This window comes from Mirounga leonina, unplaced genomic scaffold (assembly GCF_011800145.1).
Source record: "Mirounga leonina isolate KUSES-001 unplaced genomic scaffold, KU_Mleo_1.0 Mir_200, whole genome shotgun sequence".
NCBI classification, from domain to species: domain Eukaryota; kingdom Metazoa; phylum Chordata; class Mammalia; order Carnivora; family Phocidae; genus Mirounga; species Mirounga leonina.
This window is the reverse complement of record NW_023270503.1, coordinates 10,597,097-10,613,940: the sequence shown is the minus strand read 5'-3', so window position 1 is coordinate 10,613,940 and position 16,844 is coordinate 10,597,097. Positions and strand designations below refer to the sequence as shown.

General features: G+C 40.8%; 1 protein-coding gene across 6 annotated transcripts in view; it reads left to right on the top strand.

Annotated features, from left to right (window-relative positions):
- Positions 1-16,844, top strand: part of TADA2A (transcriptional adaptor 2A) — a 49,224-nt gene that overhangs the window by 27,794 nt on the left and 4,586 nt on the right. For all 6 annotated transcript variants that reach the window (XM_035026626.1, XM_035026628.1, XM_035026625.1 and 3 more), the window contains 6 exons: positions 5,963-6,026; positions 7,369-7,412; positions 10,148-10,258; positions 12,177-12,248; positions 15,376-15,508; positions 16,512-16,555. In XM_035026626.1, coding sequence (XP_034882517.1) covers positions 5,963-6,026; positions 7,369-7,412; positions 10,148-10,258; positions 12,177-12,248; positions 15,376-15,508; positions 16,512-16,555 — 468 coding nt within the window. The remainder of the gene's footprint in view (positions 1-5,962; positions 6,027-7,368; positions 7,413-10,147; positions 10,259-12,176; positions 12,249-15,375; positions 15,509-16,511; positions 16,556-16,844) is intronic.

The following is a 16,844-nucleotide window of genomic DNA, read 5'->3' as shown; positions in this document are numbered from 1 at the left end:
TCTCTCCCCAGTGTGCTTCCATTTGGGAAAACCGCTCCTCGATTTGTGGAATCCCCTTTCCCAGAGTTTCACAGGTTCTAAAACCCTGAGTGCAGCATCTTCTAATCATTGCTGTCCTATAACCTAGGCAAGCAACAGGTGTTGTGCGCTCCTTCCTATGTGTTGGGTTGGTGTTTTCAACACTTCATAGGGTTGCCCATTAGGACAGATTACTCTTCCTCTATTTGGAAAACTAATTTCAGCACAATTTCTTGGCCAGGCATGGATACTCCCCCACCTTTTTTTTTTTTTTCCTTTTTTCTCTTCTTTGGCTCATATTGTCAGCCTTTAGATAATTGAATGGTTAGTAGATTAGAGGTCCAGCCTTGTCACTGTGTATACTTAGCTACCTATTGGCAGTACCCTTCCCTTTAAAGGCATATAAAGCATGTAAAGTTTTATGCTTAGGACATTTTAGACATAAATGCTGTTAGTAATAATAGCTTATACATACAGCCTTTACTGTTTGCTAGGTACCATTCTATGCCCTTCACACGTGACCTCATTTAATCCTCACAAAACTCTATGAGCTTGGCATTATTGTCATCATCATCCACATCTCTGTTTTATAGATGAGGAAACTGAAGAATGGAAATATCAAGTAACTTGCCTAAGGTCATATAACCTGCTAGTGACAGAGCCATCTCCAGAATCTATGTTGTTAATACTGTACAATATTTATCATCTTTACAACCTTGCATTTTTATTGCTGGGTTTTTTTGTGTGTGTTTGTGAAATGTCACATTTGTTATCTTCTATAGCTTAACCACATTGCTGAGAAGTAGGGGTAGATATTTTCCCACTTTACATTCAAGAAAGTGCACAAAGGACTTAAGTAACTATGGCTTCCTACTTGCTGACTTTAACCATTAGGTCCCATCATCTTCTTTCCGTCCCAGAATTAATTGTGTACATCTTGACCAAAAGCTTTTGGGGGAAATGACTTTTAAAAAGCTTTGCTTCTGGGGAATACCTGAGTCACAGGTTTGTGCTTGTGTGGTTGCAATAGGGATTTTGATTGGCTTCCCTGCAGTTAAGGTCTCTGAGTTGGCTTTCTTGCCAAGCAAGCAGTAAGTGCCTTCTGTCAGGAAAACAGAGACATGTTGCCAGCTATTTTGAACAATGTTAGAAATACACTGCAGTGGGAAGGAACTGCCTCTGACTTATGCCCACTTCTTGAAATATTTTAAGGCCAGCCGTTTAGAAACTTTATTATCAGTCCCCAGTGTAATCACAGGGAGACAATTCTTCCCCCAAAGCTGAGATTTCAGGAGTGAATAGGTTATGGGTGGTTTTGGTTGGTTTGTTTATAATCTCTGGTTCTTTGTTTGCCTGCTTTCCTGGAACTTCCAGTCACTTTAAGTAGAATGTGAACCTGTGATTCCCATTCTTTCAGTGTCTGCCTTCTCATTTCTGTTCTACCTGCTGTGCTGTGGTCCTCCCTGGGTTATTCATGCAGTTAAGACTTTATAATCAGTTGCTGCTATCTGAGTGCAAAGAAAAGAGTCGGCTTCCAAATACGCATTTTCCTCTGGGAGAATTCCAGTTCTCCCATTTGTTTCTGTGTGTGCCTTTCCTTCCCTTTGTTCTCCAGAGCCAGTTGCACAGTCCAAACTATTGAAGTGATCAAGCAGTGAAACCAGTTGTCAGTATCGATAGATTTTTTTTTTTGTAGTCTCTTCAGTTTTTTTTTTTTTTCTGTGTTAATTAAGTCATTCCCACACAAATCTCAGGAAACAACCTGATAAGTTAATATCTTAGAAAGATTACAGAAGTATGGGCGCCTGGGTGGCTCAGTTGGTTAAGCGACTGCCTTTGGCTCAGGTCATGATCCTGGAGTCCCAGGATCAAGTCCCGCATCGGGCTCCCTGCTCGGCGGGGAGTCTGCTTGTCCCTCTGACCCTCCACCCTCTCCTGCTCTCTCTCTCATTCTCTCTCTCAAATAAATAAAATCTTAAAAAAAAAAAAAGATTACAGAAATATGTTTTCAGAATTAGCAATAATTTCCACTAGATCTGCAAGTCGTTTTTTTTCCTATTGAATTCATCTTGTTTGGGTAGGTAAATAAGATAAGACCCAGAAAGAGCTTGGAATGTGATAAGTACTCAGCTGTGTGTTAACTGTGTCCGTAGCTTTTTTTCCCCTCCTTTTTTTGCTTCTCCTGCCTTGAACTGTTGACTGCCTAATTCTGTTTCTCATATGAAAAAGAGTTAGAGTCCACTGTAAAACTTGTGTTTGGTTAGAGACACATCCTCTCCTCCCTATTCGTACCTGCCTGTTCCACCACACAGGGATATCAAGTGCATCTCCACCAGCACAGCAGTCTAGAGCTTATCAAACTACAGCAGGGTGTTAGAAAGCAGTGGGGTATTTCATGATACCTGGGCTTTTATATGGAACAACCCTCTACATCAAGAAAGAGCTCACTTATAGAAAGAGTTCTACCTAAAAAAAAGTTTGAAAACCATTGCCTTAAATCTTGAATCTGATATTATTGAATTATTTTTATCTGTGGATGGTTGTGAGGAAAAATAAAGCAGTGTTGTTTAACTTTTTGAACTTACTGGATCGTCTGGGTGGCTCAGCCAGTTAAGCAGCTGCCTTCGGCTCAGGTCATGATCTCCAGGGTCCTGGGATCGAGCCCCACATCGGGCTCCTTGCTCAGCAGGGAGCCTGCTTCTCCCTCTCCTGCTCCCCCTGCTTATGCGTGCACTCTCTCTCTCTCTTTATTAAAGATTTATTAAAAATTTATTTTTATTTATTTGACAGCAATAGTGAGAGAGCAGGGGGGCGGGGAGAGGGAGAAGCAGACTCCCCACTGAGCAGGGAGCCCAAAGCTTAATCCCAGGATCCTGGGATCATGACCTGAGCTGAAGGCAGACACTTAACTGACTGAGCCACCCAGGCACCCCTGAATAAAATCTTTAGATAAATAAAATTTTGAACTTATTAGAAATGAACAAAGAAAATCTGTAGTAACTAATACTTTTTTCTTTATACTTAAACTTTAAAAAGTAATGCATCCACTTACCTCTTCAGATCATCCAGTTAGAATTTGTTATTTTTATCTCAGACTCAAGGCAGAATGGCCTAGATAAAGTATTCCTGGTCATTTCCCAGTGATTGAAGTTACATACATATATAGTGCATCTGTTCATAGCCCCACATGTTAGATTTTGTTATTTCTTCCTTTTAATCTGAGACTGTCCTGAGACCAGGTAGCAGTGAGATGCACAGTAATGAGTCAGCATGGAGTATCCAGAATTTATTATCTTGTCAGGAATACCATATTGACACTGCCTCAGAATTGTACATTACTCAACTTTTGTTGTTTTATATACTGAAAGAAATTCGTGATTGTAACGAGCCATTGTGTACTGTTCTCTTACTTGATTGGTTGCATTTTTTTTCCTGCCTTAAAATCTAGTTTCAGGAAGCAAAAGTATGGGTTTCAAATTATTCCACGGAGGTACCCTCAGAGACTACTACAGGAAAAGGTAGCTGAGGTAGAATAGGGAGAAGAGGTTCAGCTAAAGCTGATCTAACTTGTCCGTTTCAAATAAGAAACGTTTGAAAACAACGTTTAAAAGTTATTCTAGGAGAACATGCAAATCTGTGTTGACTTATTGCCCCCATGGGTTAAACTTGAATTTGTATCTCACATCCTTCTGATGAGCAATGAGATTATATTGCCTTTTTTGTTTATCAGTATTACAGAGGCTCTAGGCTCTATTTTGGTTCAGTGAAGCTCACTAACCTGGAAGACGTGATTGTCATACACAATAAATTCTTGGCTGCACGGCTGGTGTGTTAAATTTTATTACCTACCATCTGAATAGTATATTTTAGTTTTTCAAAGGACACGTGTCAGGTCATTATGTTGTGCTCTAGAGCCTCTTTCTTCTGTGACTACATTCAGTAATTAAAACAAAACCCATCAAACTCTCAACTTACACAAAGCCTAAGGGGATAACAAGTTACTAAGATAGTTCCAGAATCTACTGAAATCATTAAATTTTAAGATTCCTTCAGAATCCAGGTGCCTGGGTGGCTCAGTCATTAAGGGTCTGCCTTCGGCTCAGGTCATGATCCCAGGGTCCTAGGATCGAGCCCCACATCGGGCATCGGGCTCCCCACTTGGCTGGGAGTCTGCTTCTCCCTCTCCCTCTGCCCCTCCTCCCCCCACTTGTGCTCTCTCTCCCTCTCTCTCTTTCTCTCAAATAAATAAATAAAATCTTTAAAAAAAAGTTCCTTCAGAATCCATGGATTATAGTTAAGAATGGTTTGTGTTGCACAGTGCCAAGTCAAGTAGTCTTCAGTTTCTTCTAGAGCTGTTAACGGTTGGTCTTTATTTCTTAACTTCAGAGGGTCTTCAGATTATAAAAAGCCTGTGGGAGTTGTTTACTTCTGAGTTTGTTTTTTTTTTAAACACTCATTTCATTTTTAGTTAAGCCAGATTTCTCTACTCTCACAAAGTAAACATGTTGGGCAATTTCAGTGTCTCTGCTACTCCAAGGCTCTAGAATCAAACTGGGTTTGGATCCCTGCTCTGTACTTAGCAGCTCTGTGAGCGAGGGCAGATTGTTTTGCCTGCATGGTGTATAGGGCATATGAAGGAATGGTAGGAAACGAAACTGGGAAGATAGGGAGATTCAAGGCAATAAGGAGTTCTGTATAATATGTGAGGGTTTGAACTCCTGTAAGTGGATGGGAAGCCACTGGAAAAATTGTCAGCAGGGGAAATACACCATCAGATAATGCTTAAAAACATTACCCTGGTACCATTTGAAGGGTTGAATTAGAATAAGATAGACTGGAGTTACTAAAAAGTACATGCAGTGATCTAGGTGAGACAAGATACCCGAGCTAAGGAATAGGGTTAGGGACAAAGAGGAAGAGATGAATTCGAGACAGACTGAAGCCTTCAGTATAGGTAAGACTCACTGACTGGATATGGAGGGAGGGGAGGGAGAGTCAGGCTGATTTCTGTCTTGGACAACAGAGTTTTGGGAAAGAGGTAAAGTACAAATTTGTAACTGAGGACTATGTGAGTAGAGATATCCAGATAGGGTCTGGAGCTTAAAATAAATATCTGAGTTTGAGATTATATATTTTGATGTACTTGGAACCATAGGAGTGGATGAGTTTATAGGAATAAGATGAGGGGTGAAAAGAAAGATGAGAACAGAACCCTGAGGAACTCTGAAGCTGGAAAAATTGGCCAGGGAAAGAAAGAGAACCAGAACTATTGAATTGATGAAACCTTTTGCCATCTGCTGACTGTTTTCTCCTAATTCCCTGTGTCTTTAACATGAGGCTAAAGCCAGGAAAGGATTGGAACATGCGCAACAAAGCAGAACATAGCTTTGGGGTTGTTAGGCCAGTTAGTGGAACTTTTCACTACTGCATGCAAAACTATCCCCTAAATAGTTGTTGCTCCACAACTGAAAAGTGCTACTCTGGGAAAATGTCTCTGCTGCACCTTATTCATATCAGTCTTTTTTGATATTGTCTCCTGAACTTACTCCTGTGAGGTTATAACCCCAGTCAATATTCATTTTTATGACTACTCTAATAGATGCGATTTCTAGCCCGTGTATGACCAAAGTTCAGACTCCCATTATATGAAACCTAGTAATATGCATAACAAGGCATGGCCAAAAGCTGTTCAGTAGAAAGCAGAAATTGTTATCTATAGGGTAATGCCATACAAACAGATACATAGGAAAAAAGATCTTCACTGTAATTTACTGACAAAGAAATTCAGTATCCTAGGATATTTTTGTTTCCAAGAGACAAAGTGCCTAGACCAGTGAGTGTGGAATAGTTAGCAATATGAGGTTCAAGGTTTAAGACCATTCGGATAAAAGATTTATTTTTGTCTTGGCTTTATATCTATGTGTGTGTATGTGTTTGTTTATAGCTCTGAAGATGGCTGTAGTAGATATCTATCATTCCAGGTTAAAGGAGAGACAAAGGCGAAAAAAGTAAGTATAGAAAACCATCCAGCCTTCTTTCAGGTATGGACTATTGACCACATATAGCCCATAGTACATTCTAGCTGTGGCTTGTCTTGTGACCTTGAGGAAGACACTTATCTTCCTTGGTCCTTAATTTTTCCATCTGTCAAATGCGGATAATAATACTTGTCCTTTTTTTGTTTGTTTTTTTACCTCCTCTTTCTTACCCTTTCTTTATGTTATGATGACCATTGAATAATATGGGTGCACTGTTTTAAGGAAAAAAGGAACAAGATAAATTCAAGGTGTTATCAAATTGTTACGCTTTTTTTTAATGCTTTCATTCTAACTGCTCATTTTTTATGAGAAGTCTTATCTAAAATAGGATTTCAAAGAAATTCTGAACAGGTTTCAGACAGTTACTCCTTCTCTTTGCAGCAGAATAAAAAACATACATTCAGACTGAGAAATTATGGATCCCAGACCCCTGTTAGCTTACAGAGACTGTTAACAGTTCAGAAAAGGGTATGCAGGGGTATGAACATGTGTGTGTGTTATCATGGTGTTACAGAGTAGAAACACAGTGGCATCTCAACAAAAAAAGAGGAATAGGACTTGGGAGGCACTCTTGAGGGACCAAGATGTGACCTTAAAGTAAAGCGTGCCTAGAGTCAGCTTCTGAGAAGTGCCGAAGGAGATTACCCAGCTGACCCTGTGAGAAGCTTCATCACTAGTCATGAATACCTGCGGTTCCAGACACAGCTCTGCATGGTTTACCTAAATTCTGTTTTTGCTTAAAACACATAATTAGAGCTAGCCAGTATTGTGGAACTCAGTGGTTGAGGATGCTGTTAGATTTTATGTTGAGGCCCTTCCACTAAACATGCACAATATTTATTTCAAATAGCTTCAAAACATTCTGTGAATGTACACGTGTGCAGTTGTAAATGTTGAAGGTGTGATCACGGTGCCCTTTTATGGTTTAGCCGTTTCCCTTAAATGACTGTTCTCAATTATCAGTTCCCTAAATTGAACAGATTAATTCTTATGACACAGACACAGATTCCCTTCTGTTTCATTCCAAGTTATAGACATGTATTTCAGTATTTTTGAGTGCTCATTCATTCATCCAGCAAACAGTTACTGAGAGTCTATCAGGTGCAAGGAGAGGAAAAATATATGATGCTTGAAAGCCTAAAATTGTGTTAGCAGACTCACTACCCTTCAGAACTTAGTGGGGAATGATGGTGTCTTTGAACCTCAGTATTCCACCTCATAGTGTTTCAAATGTGTAATAAAAGCTGTATGTGGAAGACATTATTAGATGTGGAACTAATTATAATATACATTATTGTGGTTTTCATCCTAGAATTATAAGAGACCATGGATTAATCAACCTTAGAAAGTTTCAGTGTAAGTATTAGCTGCTTTATTTTAAAATTTCTTCCAACATTATTGAACAGTCTTGAACAAATCATTTATGGCAGTGGTTCTTAATCCAAGTTGCGTATTAGCATCATGTAGGTAGCTTTTTTTTTAAGTCATCTCCACACCCAGTGCGGGGCTCAAACTCACGACCCTGAGATCAGGAGTCACATGCTCTACCGACTGAGCCAGCCAGGCGCCCGAGCATCTCATGTTGGAAGCTTTAAAAAAAATTCTGATGCCTGGGTATCACCTGAGGCTAATTAAGTCAGAATCTCTGAGGGTTAGTGCTAGAGCATTTTTAAGAAATCTTCAAGGAAATTCAGTTACATAGTAGAGTTCAGAACCATTAATGTATGATCAACACTTGTATGATACTTTTTTTTTTTAAAGTAAAGCTGTAATCATAATTACAGCATGACTATTAATGGATCATTTTCTGGAAGTGGGTAGGAACTATATGTTAACATAACCTTGGTCATTGGGTTGTTAAACATTTTTATGGGAAAAGCAACCATTATTTTGCATAGTAGTGGACAAACAGACATCTAGCATTGTATGATGGTGATAGTAAAACTATAATGACTTCTAAGTGAATGCACACTTTGACCTTACTGTTTTAAATATTGGAGATACCTAGGCTGAGCAGAAAGTCTCTGTACTTTTTCTTCTTCTACACTGTAGAATTTGTTCAGCAAATAAGAATGATGACTCATAATATGATTACAGTATTTATATAGAAATGTTAGAATACTTGTATGTCACAGTAGTCCTTTTTGTAAAAGTTCCTAACGATTATTGTGCTTCTTATCCTAGTTGATAGAATCTTAGAGGGCTTGACACTCTGAGCCATTGTAGGGTTCAGGTCAGCCAGTCATGGGTTAAGTGTTTTTTAATATAGTTGTGATCATAAATAAGTATGTTACATTTTTTTTCACTTTCTGTTAACACTTTTTCAAGTGATTGAGGTGTTTTGAAGATGTCCCTCTTAATAGTTATGTAATATGTTGTATATATATAAGTATATAACATGCTAAACTTTTATTAGATATTTAGCTTATTTTCAGTTTTTTTTTAATCATAAATAATCCTATGATGAATTTGTGAATAAAGCTTTATATATATGTAGAATTTTTTTTAAGGTAGATTCCCAGAAGTGGAGGTAATAGGTCAAAAAATGTGATCATTAAAAATGCTTGACCTGCACTGCCAGATTGTTTTCCAAAAGATGGTTGTACCAATTTATATTCCTTCTAGCAATAGATGAGATTGCCGGTTTAACCTCATCCTTCACTGAGGACTGTGGGTTTGCAAAAATAACTCAGGATCAGATTTCCATTGCCCTTTCTATAGACAATTATTGGTCATATTCTAGTAGCTACAATAGTGGGTTCCCATGTCTGAATGCCTGGGCTTTCAATAATAGGTCAATAGGGGTTTGACCAAGGTCAATAGACCTTGACTCTCATATAAACTCTATTCTCAGCTGGTAAACAGAGGTCAGTTTAGCCTGATTATTCTTTTTAATTGTATTTTGTACGTTTAGAAGCTGAGAGGAGGCTTTGTTGGTTTCAGAGGTGTCAATTGCCATTTTAGTGAGTGTATGTGACCTTAATATTGTAGGCAGAGGGGTTTTTTCATCAAATTTAAAGTTTTTACTCCTAATTCTTCTGTACTATCCCTGTAGGGTGTTTTTTTGCTTTTGGTTTTGGTGGGGGGAGGGTTTGGTAGTCAAAATAGTCTATGGCTGCCCATCAGATCAGCACCTGGAATTTGTGGATAAGAATGTCTCCCTCAAGGGAAGAGATTCAGCTGAGGAAAGGACTTAATTTAAATAACTGTCATGACAGAAAGCTTGTATCTGTAGTCCAAAAGTGAGCAGAACTAGCTTAGTTACTGATTAGCTCATCTAATCACCTAGTTTCAGCCTAGTGCATCTGATTGAAACGACCAAGTAGCTGTTCTGGCTACTCCAACCTACCACGTACTGTTGGTAGGTTTTACTCCCCATCTTCTTTGCGGATACTACTTTTTATTAGAAATTTGGTCGTTAGTGATCCTCAGAGTTACTGACTGTGGCTACCCTGTGTATATACCATTTACGTGGATGATAGTTATCAAAATATAACTTCATTAGTAGTAAATTTAGTTGTGGTACTTAGTTTAGAGGAAGGCAAAATGACCCTGATAGAGAGTGAAGAAATAAATGCCTCACTGGAGGCCGTGTTGTTAGGGAGATTTCTGGTGGGGCATGAAAGATAGCACACTTTTTTTTCTAGGCTAGTCTACCTCTTCTAGATGGATTATTGTATCTGCACTTCCCTTGTTTTCCTGCGGAAGTTAATACCAGAAATTTTGCCCAACGTTGTTCCTAAGAATATGGTGATCTGCCTTTAATCATCTTTCCCATTACTGCCAACGGTCCCTGCCCCTGTACAGATGAAGAGCCTGAGGTGTGGAGGTCACCAGGGCACTCAGTGATGCAGACGGTCTTCAGTTCTCCAGGGATAACAACATCCCTGTATGATAGTCACTGGGATGCTCTTATCTTGATGATTAGTGTTTTGCATTCTTGGCTTTCCTGTTTGCTTCCCGTCATGGGTAAATTAGTCATGTGAGGTTAGGCATAGTGTCCTTCCATCTCACTTCTTATAAAAGAAATGCAGAGAACTTAGAGATTCTTATATTCTCTATGGCATGGTTGTGTTTTATGTTCTCTGTAGTAATGGAACGGCGGTATCCCAAGGAAGTCCAAGACCTTTACGAAACAATGAGGCGATTTGCAAGGATAGTGGGGCCAATGGAGCACGACAAGTTCATTGAAAGCCACGCACGTAGGTGCTTTTTAAGCCTTGCATAAGTGTGTGTGTGTGTGTGTGTGTGTGTTGATATAAATAGGAGAGAAAATGGTATGTTTTAGGTGAAGTTCTATAAATAAATAAATGGATATTTTTATCTTTTCTTCCCCTTTATTACCATGAACTAAATTTGGGACTTTGGGGGTAGGACAGAAGAGGTTAAAAAGGCTGGTAGCTTTCTTTTTTCCCAGCTAAGCAGTAGTTTAGTAGTTTCCCCCTCCACTTTTTATTATGGGAGTTTTCAAATATATACAAAGATAGACATAATAGTGTAATGAACCCCCATGTATCCATCACCCAGCTTCAGCAATTAACACATGGCCAATCCAGTTTCATTTTTATCACCCCCTCTTCTCTCACCTTCAGCTGGATTATTTTGAAGCAAATCCCAGACATCAGATCATTTTGTTCATAAATACTTTAGTATTAAAACTAGATTTTAAAATGGGGACAGAGTTGGATGACTCATAGAGATAGTACCTCCATCATTCTCTCTCTTAAGTATTTTATTTTATTTTAAGATTTTATGTATTCATTTGAGAGAGTGAGAGAGAGCACAAGCAGGGGTAGAGGGAGAAGCAGGGGTAGAGGGAGAAGCAGACTCCCCGCTGAGCGGGGAGCCTGATGCGAGGCTCGATCCCAGGACCCTGAGATCATGACCAGAGCTGGAGGCAGACGCCCAACCAACTGAGCCACCCAGGCTCCCTCATCATTCTCTCTCTCTCTCTCTCTCTTTTTAAGTAAAAAAAACCCACTTTTTTATTTCCTTAAGTAATCTCTATGCCCAGTGTGGGGCTCAAACTCACAACCCCAAGATCAAGAGTCCCATGCTCTATGGACCGAGCCAGCCAGGCTTCCCAGTACTTCCACCATTCTTTTGCCTGTCTTCCTGAGAGACTCTACCCAATTACCATTTGATTTTTCACAATAAAAAAATTGAAGTTGTTAAGGCAGTGAGGCCTACACTTTACAATAATCTGGACTGGGTGGCTTAGGCTACACCTTTCTTCACTAGATTTGTGTATTTGACCCTCAAATTTAGTTCTGGGAGAATGCTTTACCAAGGCTCTTACCCTGTTCTCATCATGCAAATATTTCTTGCATGGCATTGCAGGCATTTATCTGAGCCAGGTTGGTTGTCCTCGTCAAGCACCGTGTTTGGTTGGCATTCTTTGTGTGGTTTGTACTGGGTGACTGATCTTTTACTTCCTGTCCCAGTTTGTGCCACCCCTGGTTTATGCGTCATTCCAAAGAATTACACCCCATGGCTTGTTCAGGCTCTTCCTTCATCATGCTCTCTTTCAAAGCACTCAAATTTGAATGTTCTATCACGTAATAACCCAAGCAGTTGCAACCTGAGCTGTGCACTTAGAGGAGGCAGAAATCTTTGGTTTATGGAAAACAATGCTCTTTTGTTCCTATAGGAGAAAAGCTGTAAAGAAACTATCTGGGACTTGAGCACAGAGCTTTTGTCCTTTGCTCGCAAAAGGGCCACATCAAGTAATAGCAGAGACAGGTTTTATAAAAGAATTTGGTTATGTGGGTAAACCTGTTAATAGAGGATAAATAGAGCGGGGAAACTTAGTTGTTTAAAAAAATTATATTTGTTCCTTCTGTAGCTAAATGAACTCAGCCGGTTCACTGTATGTTTTCTGGGGGACAGTTCCAGCTGCATTTTCCAGTTGGCCATGGCAGCCAAAAGATGGCTAGCGTAGGCTTTCCTCAGCTCGAGGGTAAAATTTCTAATGAGATGTCACCAACGTATAGGATCCCTCAAATGGAATTGCCTGGTCTCGTATATAAGGGAGAATTACTGAAAATAACAGCAAAAGTGTTCATTGATGATGATATTGTTTTTCCAAATTTTCTCCTTCATTCTTCTTGGCATAAACAGTGGAATTTGAACTCCGAAGGGAAATCAAGAGGCTCCAGGAATACAGGACAGCAGGCATTACCAATTTTTGTAGTAAGTATGCTTAAGCTACACATTGTATTGGGGGCAAGTGTCTTCTAAACACATAGAGGAAGTCTCTGTTTGAGGCCATGTGGATTTTTTTTAAACAAGTTTTCCTTTTTTGGAGTGAGTTTTTGATCTTTCCAGTAAAGTCTCATCTGTTTAGTCCTTATAAATGCCATTGTATGGATTATCTCAGGTAAAATAAAAGTGACGACACAAAAGAGAGGTGCTGCTTTAGGTTTGGGAATCTGCTGTGGCCTCTAAAAAAAAAAAGGATTTTGTATTCTAATTTTTAGCCTCAGCCTTTTAAAATTTTGTGATGCATCGTCTGATCATTTGTATTAACCAAGCTTCAAATGGCTCTATGTGCTTGCATCCCAGTTACTTAAGGTAGTAATAATAATTATATTAATAGCAGCTAACATCTAAATAGCAGCTGTTTACCATACACCAGGCCCTGTGCTTAGCATTTCACCTGGATGGTATCATGTGATTCTCATAACAAACTTAGGAGATAGGCATTGTTATTTCCATGTAATGAAGAAACTAAGGTTTGAAACGGTTAAAGAGATACTTGAGATAGAGCCAGGTCATAAGGGAAGGCAGTGTGTTACAGTAGTAAGAGGGCTTGAGGTATAGACTTGGACAGGTTGGGTTTGGGTTCTGGCTCTCCTGTTTATCAGATTTGTAATTTTGTTTGGGTTTCAATTTTCCAAGTCTCTTAGAGTTAGTAAGATTAGAGATAATGCATGAAAACAGCACAGTACCTGGCCCACAGTAAATGCTCAATAAATGGCAGTTTCTCTTGTTTCGTTAGATCTTTTTTTTTTTTTAAAGATTTTATTTATTTATTTGACAGAGACACAGCGAGAGAGGGAACACAAGTAGGGGGAGTGGGAGAGGGAGAAGCAGGCTTCCCGCAGAGCAGGGAGCCCGATGCGGGGCTTGATCCCAGGACCCTGGGATCATGACCTGAGCCGAAGGCAGATGCTTAACCGACTGAGCCACCCAGGCGCCCCAGATCTTTTTTTTTTTAAAGATTTTTATTTATTTATTTGACCGAGAGAGAGACAGTGAGAGAGGAAACACAAGCAGGGGGAGTGGGAGAGGGAGAAGCAGGCTTCCCGCTGAGCAGGGAGTCCGGTGCGGGGCTCGATCCCAGGACCGTGGGATCATGACCTGGGCCGAAGAAAGATGCCCAACAGACTGAGCCACCCAGGCGCTCCATGTTTTGTTAGATCTTTAGCATTCCCTCCTTTCTGTTGCTTGAAAGCTATCACCCACTACCCATGAGAAGTAGCCTTGTGGGGTGTAAGTTCAGCCTAGTGTAATGGTTCTTTATTTTTAACAATGGAAACTATTTCAAAATGAAATTTTATGTAGAGCCCTAATCTATAAATAAGAGGAAAGTGGGACTACTTTGAAGCCTGATGGTGCAGGTCATTTACAGAACCCAAACCACCTGTACATGGTAGTGTCTTTGCTCTTCACAGTAACCCCTGAGATATTTTCATGGGCTCCTGGGGCTTTATGGAACATGGCTTAAAACTCACTGGTTTGGTTACTTTGGAATCTGTACACCTTTGTTAACATGGAGAAAACACCATGCAACCTTTGTTTAATAAGACGCTGATACCAGGTTTTGCTTACCTGATATTGATTGCACCTGGGAAAGGAATCGTGCTAGTCAATGAGGACTTATTTTTATTTGTAATTTTAATTGGTTTTTAAAAGAAGAGTATATGCATATAGGACTTGTGTAACTTTGAAAAACATGACCGTATTAAAAGTTAGTTATTTTTGGGGTGTGGAAACATAAGTGACTCTTACTTTCTTTGTATTTTTCTGTTTGGGGGGCTTTTGCCTCCAAATTTCTTAAAGCTAGGAAGAGAATAAAAATTTAATTATTTCTTGTCAAAAAAGGGATTTCAAACTAAGGGAATCAGATTGCTCTTAAAAAAATAATTTTGGGGAGCGCCTCGGTGGCTGAGTCGGTTGAGTATCCAACTCTTGGTTTTGGCTCAGGTCATGATCTCAGGGTCGTGAGATCGAGCCCTGTGTCAGGCTCCCCACTCAGCACAGAATCTGCTTGAGATTCTTTTTCTTTTTTTTTTTTTTTTTAAAGATTTTATTTATTTATTTGAGAGAGAGAGAATGAGAGAGAGCACATGAGAGGGGGGAGGGTCAGAGGGAGAAGCAGACTCCCTGCCGAGCAGGGAGTCCGACGCGGGACTCGATCCAGGGACTCCAGGATCATGACCTGAGCCGAAGGCAGTCGCTTAACCAACTGAGCCACCCAGGCGCCCTGCTTGAGATTCTTTCTCCTTCCCCTTGTTTCTTCCCCTGCCCGTGATCTCTCTCTCTCTAAAATAAATAAATAGGGGCACCTGGGTGGTTCAGTCGGTTAAATGTCCGACTCTTGGTTTTGGCTCAGATCATGATTTTATGGTTTTGGGATCAAGCCTGGTGTGGGGCTCTGCACTCAGCGTGGAGTCTGCTTGAGATTCTCTCCCTCTGCTCCTCTCCCTGCTCATGCTCACTCACTCTCTCTCTTTCAAATAAATAAATAAATCTTTTAAAAAAATAAATAAATAGGGGCGCCTGGGTGGCTCAGTTGGTTAAGTGTCTGCCTTCAGCTTGGGTCGTGGTCCTGGAGCCCTGGGATGGAGCCCCACTTGGGGCTCCCTGCTCAGCGGGGAGCCTGCTTCTCCCTCTGCCTGCTTCTCTCCCTGCTCGTGCTCTCTCTTGCTCACTCACTCTCTCAAATAAATAAATCTTTAAAAAATAAAATCTTCTAAAGAAGAAAAATAATTGTGGAAGCAGTTTTTTGTGTTTTATTAAAAATTTATTTATTTTAGAGAGAGAGTGGGAGGCGCTAAGGGAGAGGGAGAGAATCTCAAGCAGACTCCCCACTGAGCACGGAGCCCCACACAGGGCTTGATCCCACCACCCTGAGATCATGACCCGAGCCAAAACCGAGAATCAGACGCTTCACCGACTGAGCCAACCAGGCGCCCCGGAAGCAGTTTTGCAAAAGAAACCAAAAAGCGGCGAACTGTTTGCTGGTCAGTGAGGAAGCCTTTCAGTTAGTTCTGCTGTGTTGTCATCGCAGTCCTGCTGTTTTTGTCACCTTCAGGTGCCAGAACCTATGACCACCTCAAGAAGACGCGGGAGGAAGAGCGCCTTAAACGCACCATGCTCTCGGAAGTCCTGCAGTACATCCAGGACAGCAGTGCTTGCCAGCAGTGGCTCCGGCGGCAGGCTGACATGTGGGTAACTAGTCCGGGGCGGTGGGGGGGCGTCGTCTGGGATGCTTTGGCTTTTACAGGTAGTTTCAGACATTTCCATGGGGACCCCACCCACATGGCAGAGTCGTAATAATTGGGTAGCTAGAAGAACTCAGAATTCTTATCTTAGCAGTCTGTCTCAGAAACACTGCGATACTGACAGTTTTGAGAAACATAGCTGGCCCCCTAGAGTCCTACTTTGCTACTTTGATTTTCTTTTCAAAAATTAGTAAATTCCCCCACCATGCCTCCTCTTTCCACCCCATTATCTAATGGAATGATTTCCATTGGCAAATCATGTCCCTGTCATTTCCCCATGATTAGTCTCCATGATGTTCCAGACTAAGAGTTCTTCTTAACAAATGCAGGCGGTTTCTTACACCCCTCAGAACAGATCACCCTTCCTGGTTAGTATAGTAGGATATCCTATAAAACAGTACCATCTATCTCTGTATCCCTTTAAAATAACCAACCTGGGGCGCCTGGGTGGCTCACTTGGTTAAGCGTCTGCCTTCAGCTCAGGTCATGATCCCAGGGTCCTGGGATCAAGCCCCGCATTGGGCTCCTTGCTCTTCAGGGAGTCTGCCGCTCCCTCTCCATCTGCCTCTCCCCCTGCTCATGCTCTTTTTCGCACTCTCTCTCAAATAAAAAAATCTTTTTTTTTTCCTAAGATTTTATGTATTTATTTGTCAGAGAGAGAGAGAGCACAAGCAGGGGGAGTGGCAGGCAGATGGAGAGAGAGAAGCAGACTCCCTGCTGAGCAGGGAACCCGAAGCGGGGCTCAGTCCCAGGACCCTGGGATCATGACCTGAGCCGAAGGCAGACGCTTAACTGAGCCACCCAGACGTCCCTCAAATAAAAAATATATATATATTTTAAAATAAATAAAGTAACCAGCCTGATAAATGGCACCCAGTCCCACGTGGGCTTTTGGAAATTGCCTTCTTTGGTGTGACTTATGTTAAATTCCTGTTCTTTGTTTTAGTGATTCTGGCCTGAGCCCTTCTATTCCGATGACTTCAAATTCAGGTAATTATTTTTCAGGCTGGAGCATGTCTTGATTGTGAAGTTTTTGTTCTAGGGATTCACCCAGTAGTCCCTTACCCCTTGTGGAAGCAGGGTCCTTAGGCAGATCAGGTAAGTAAGTGTTATCCCAGTTTATAAACATCAGCAAGTTTTCAGAATCTTCATGGCCAGATAGAGATTATCTTCAGGGTTTGAGTACAGAGACAGGGAAGAAAGAGCTCCAGAGAGGTGTTTTTTGTATTTTACCAATGTTCATGAGCAGTTAGTTTACTGTGGTTGTATCTACCACAGA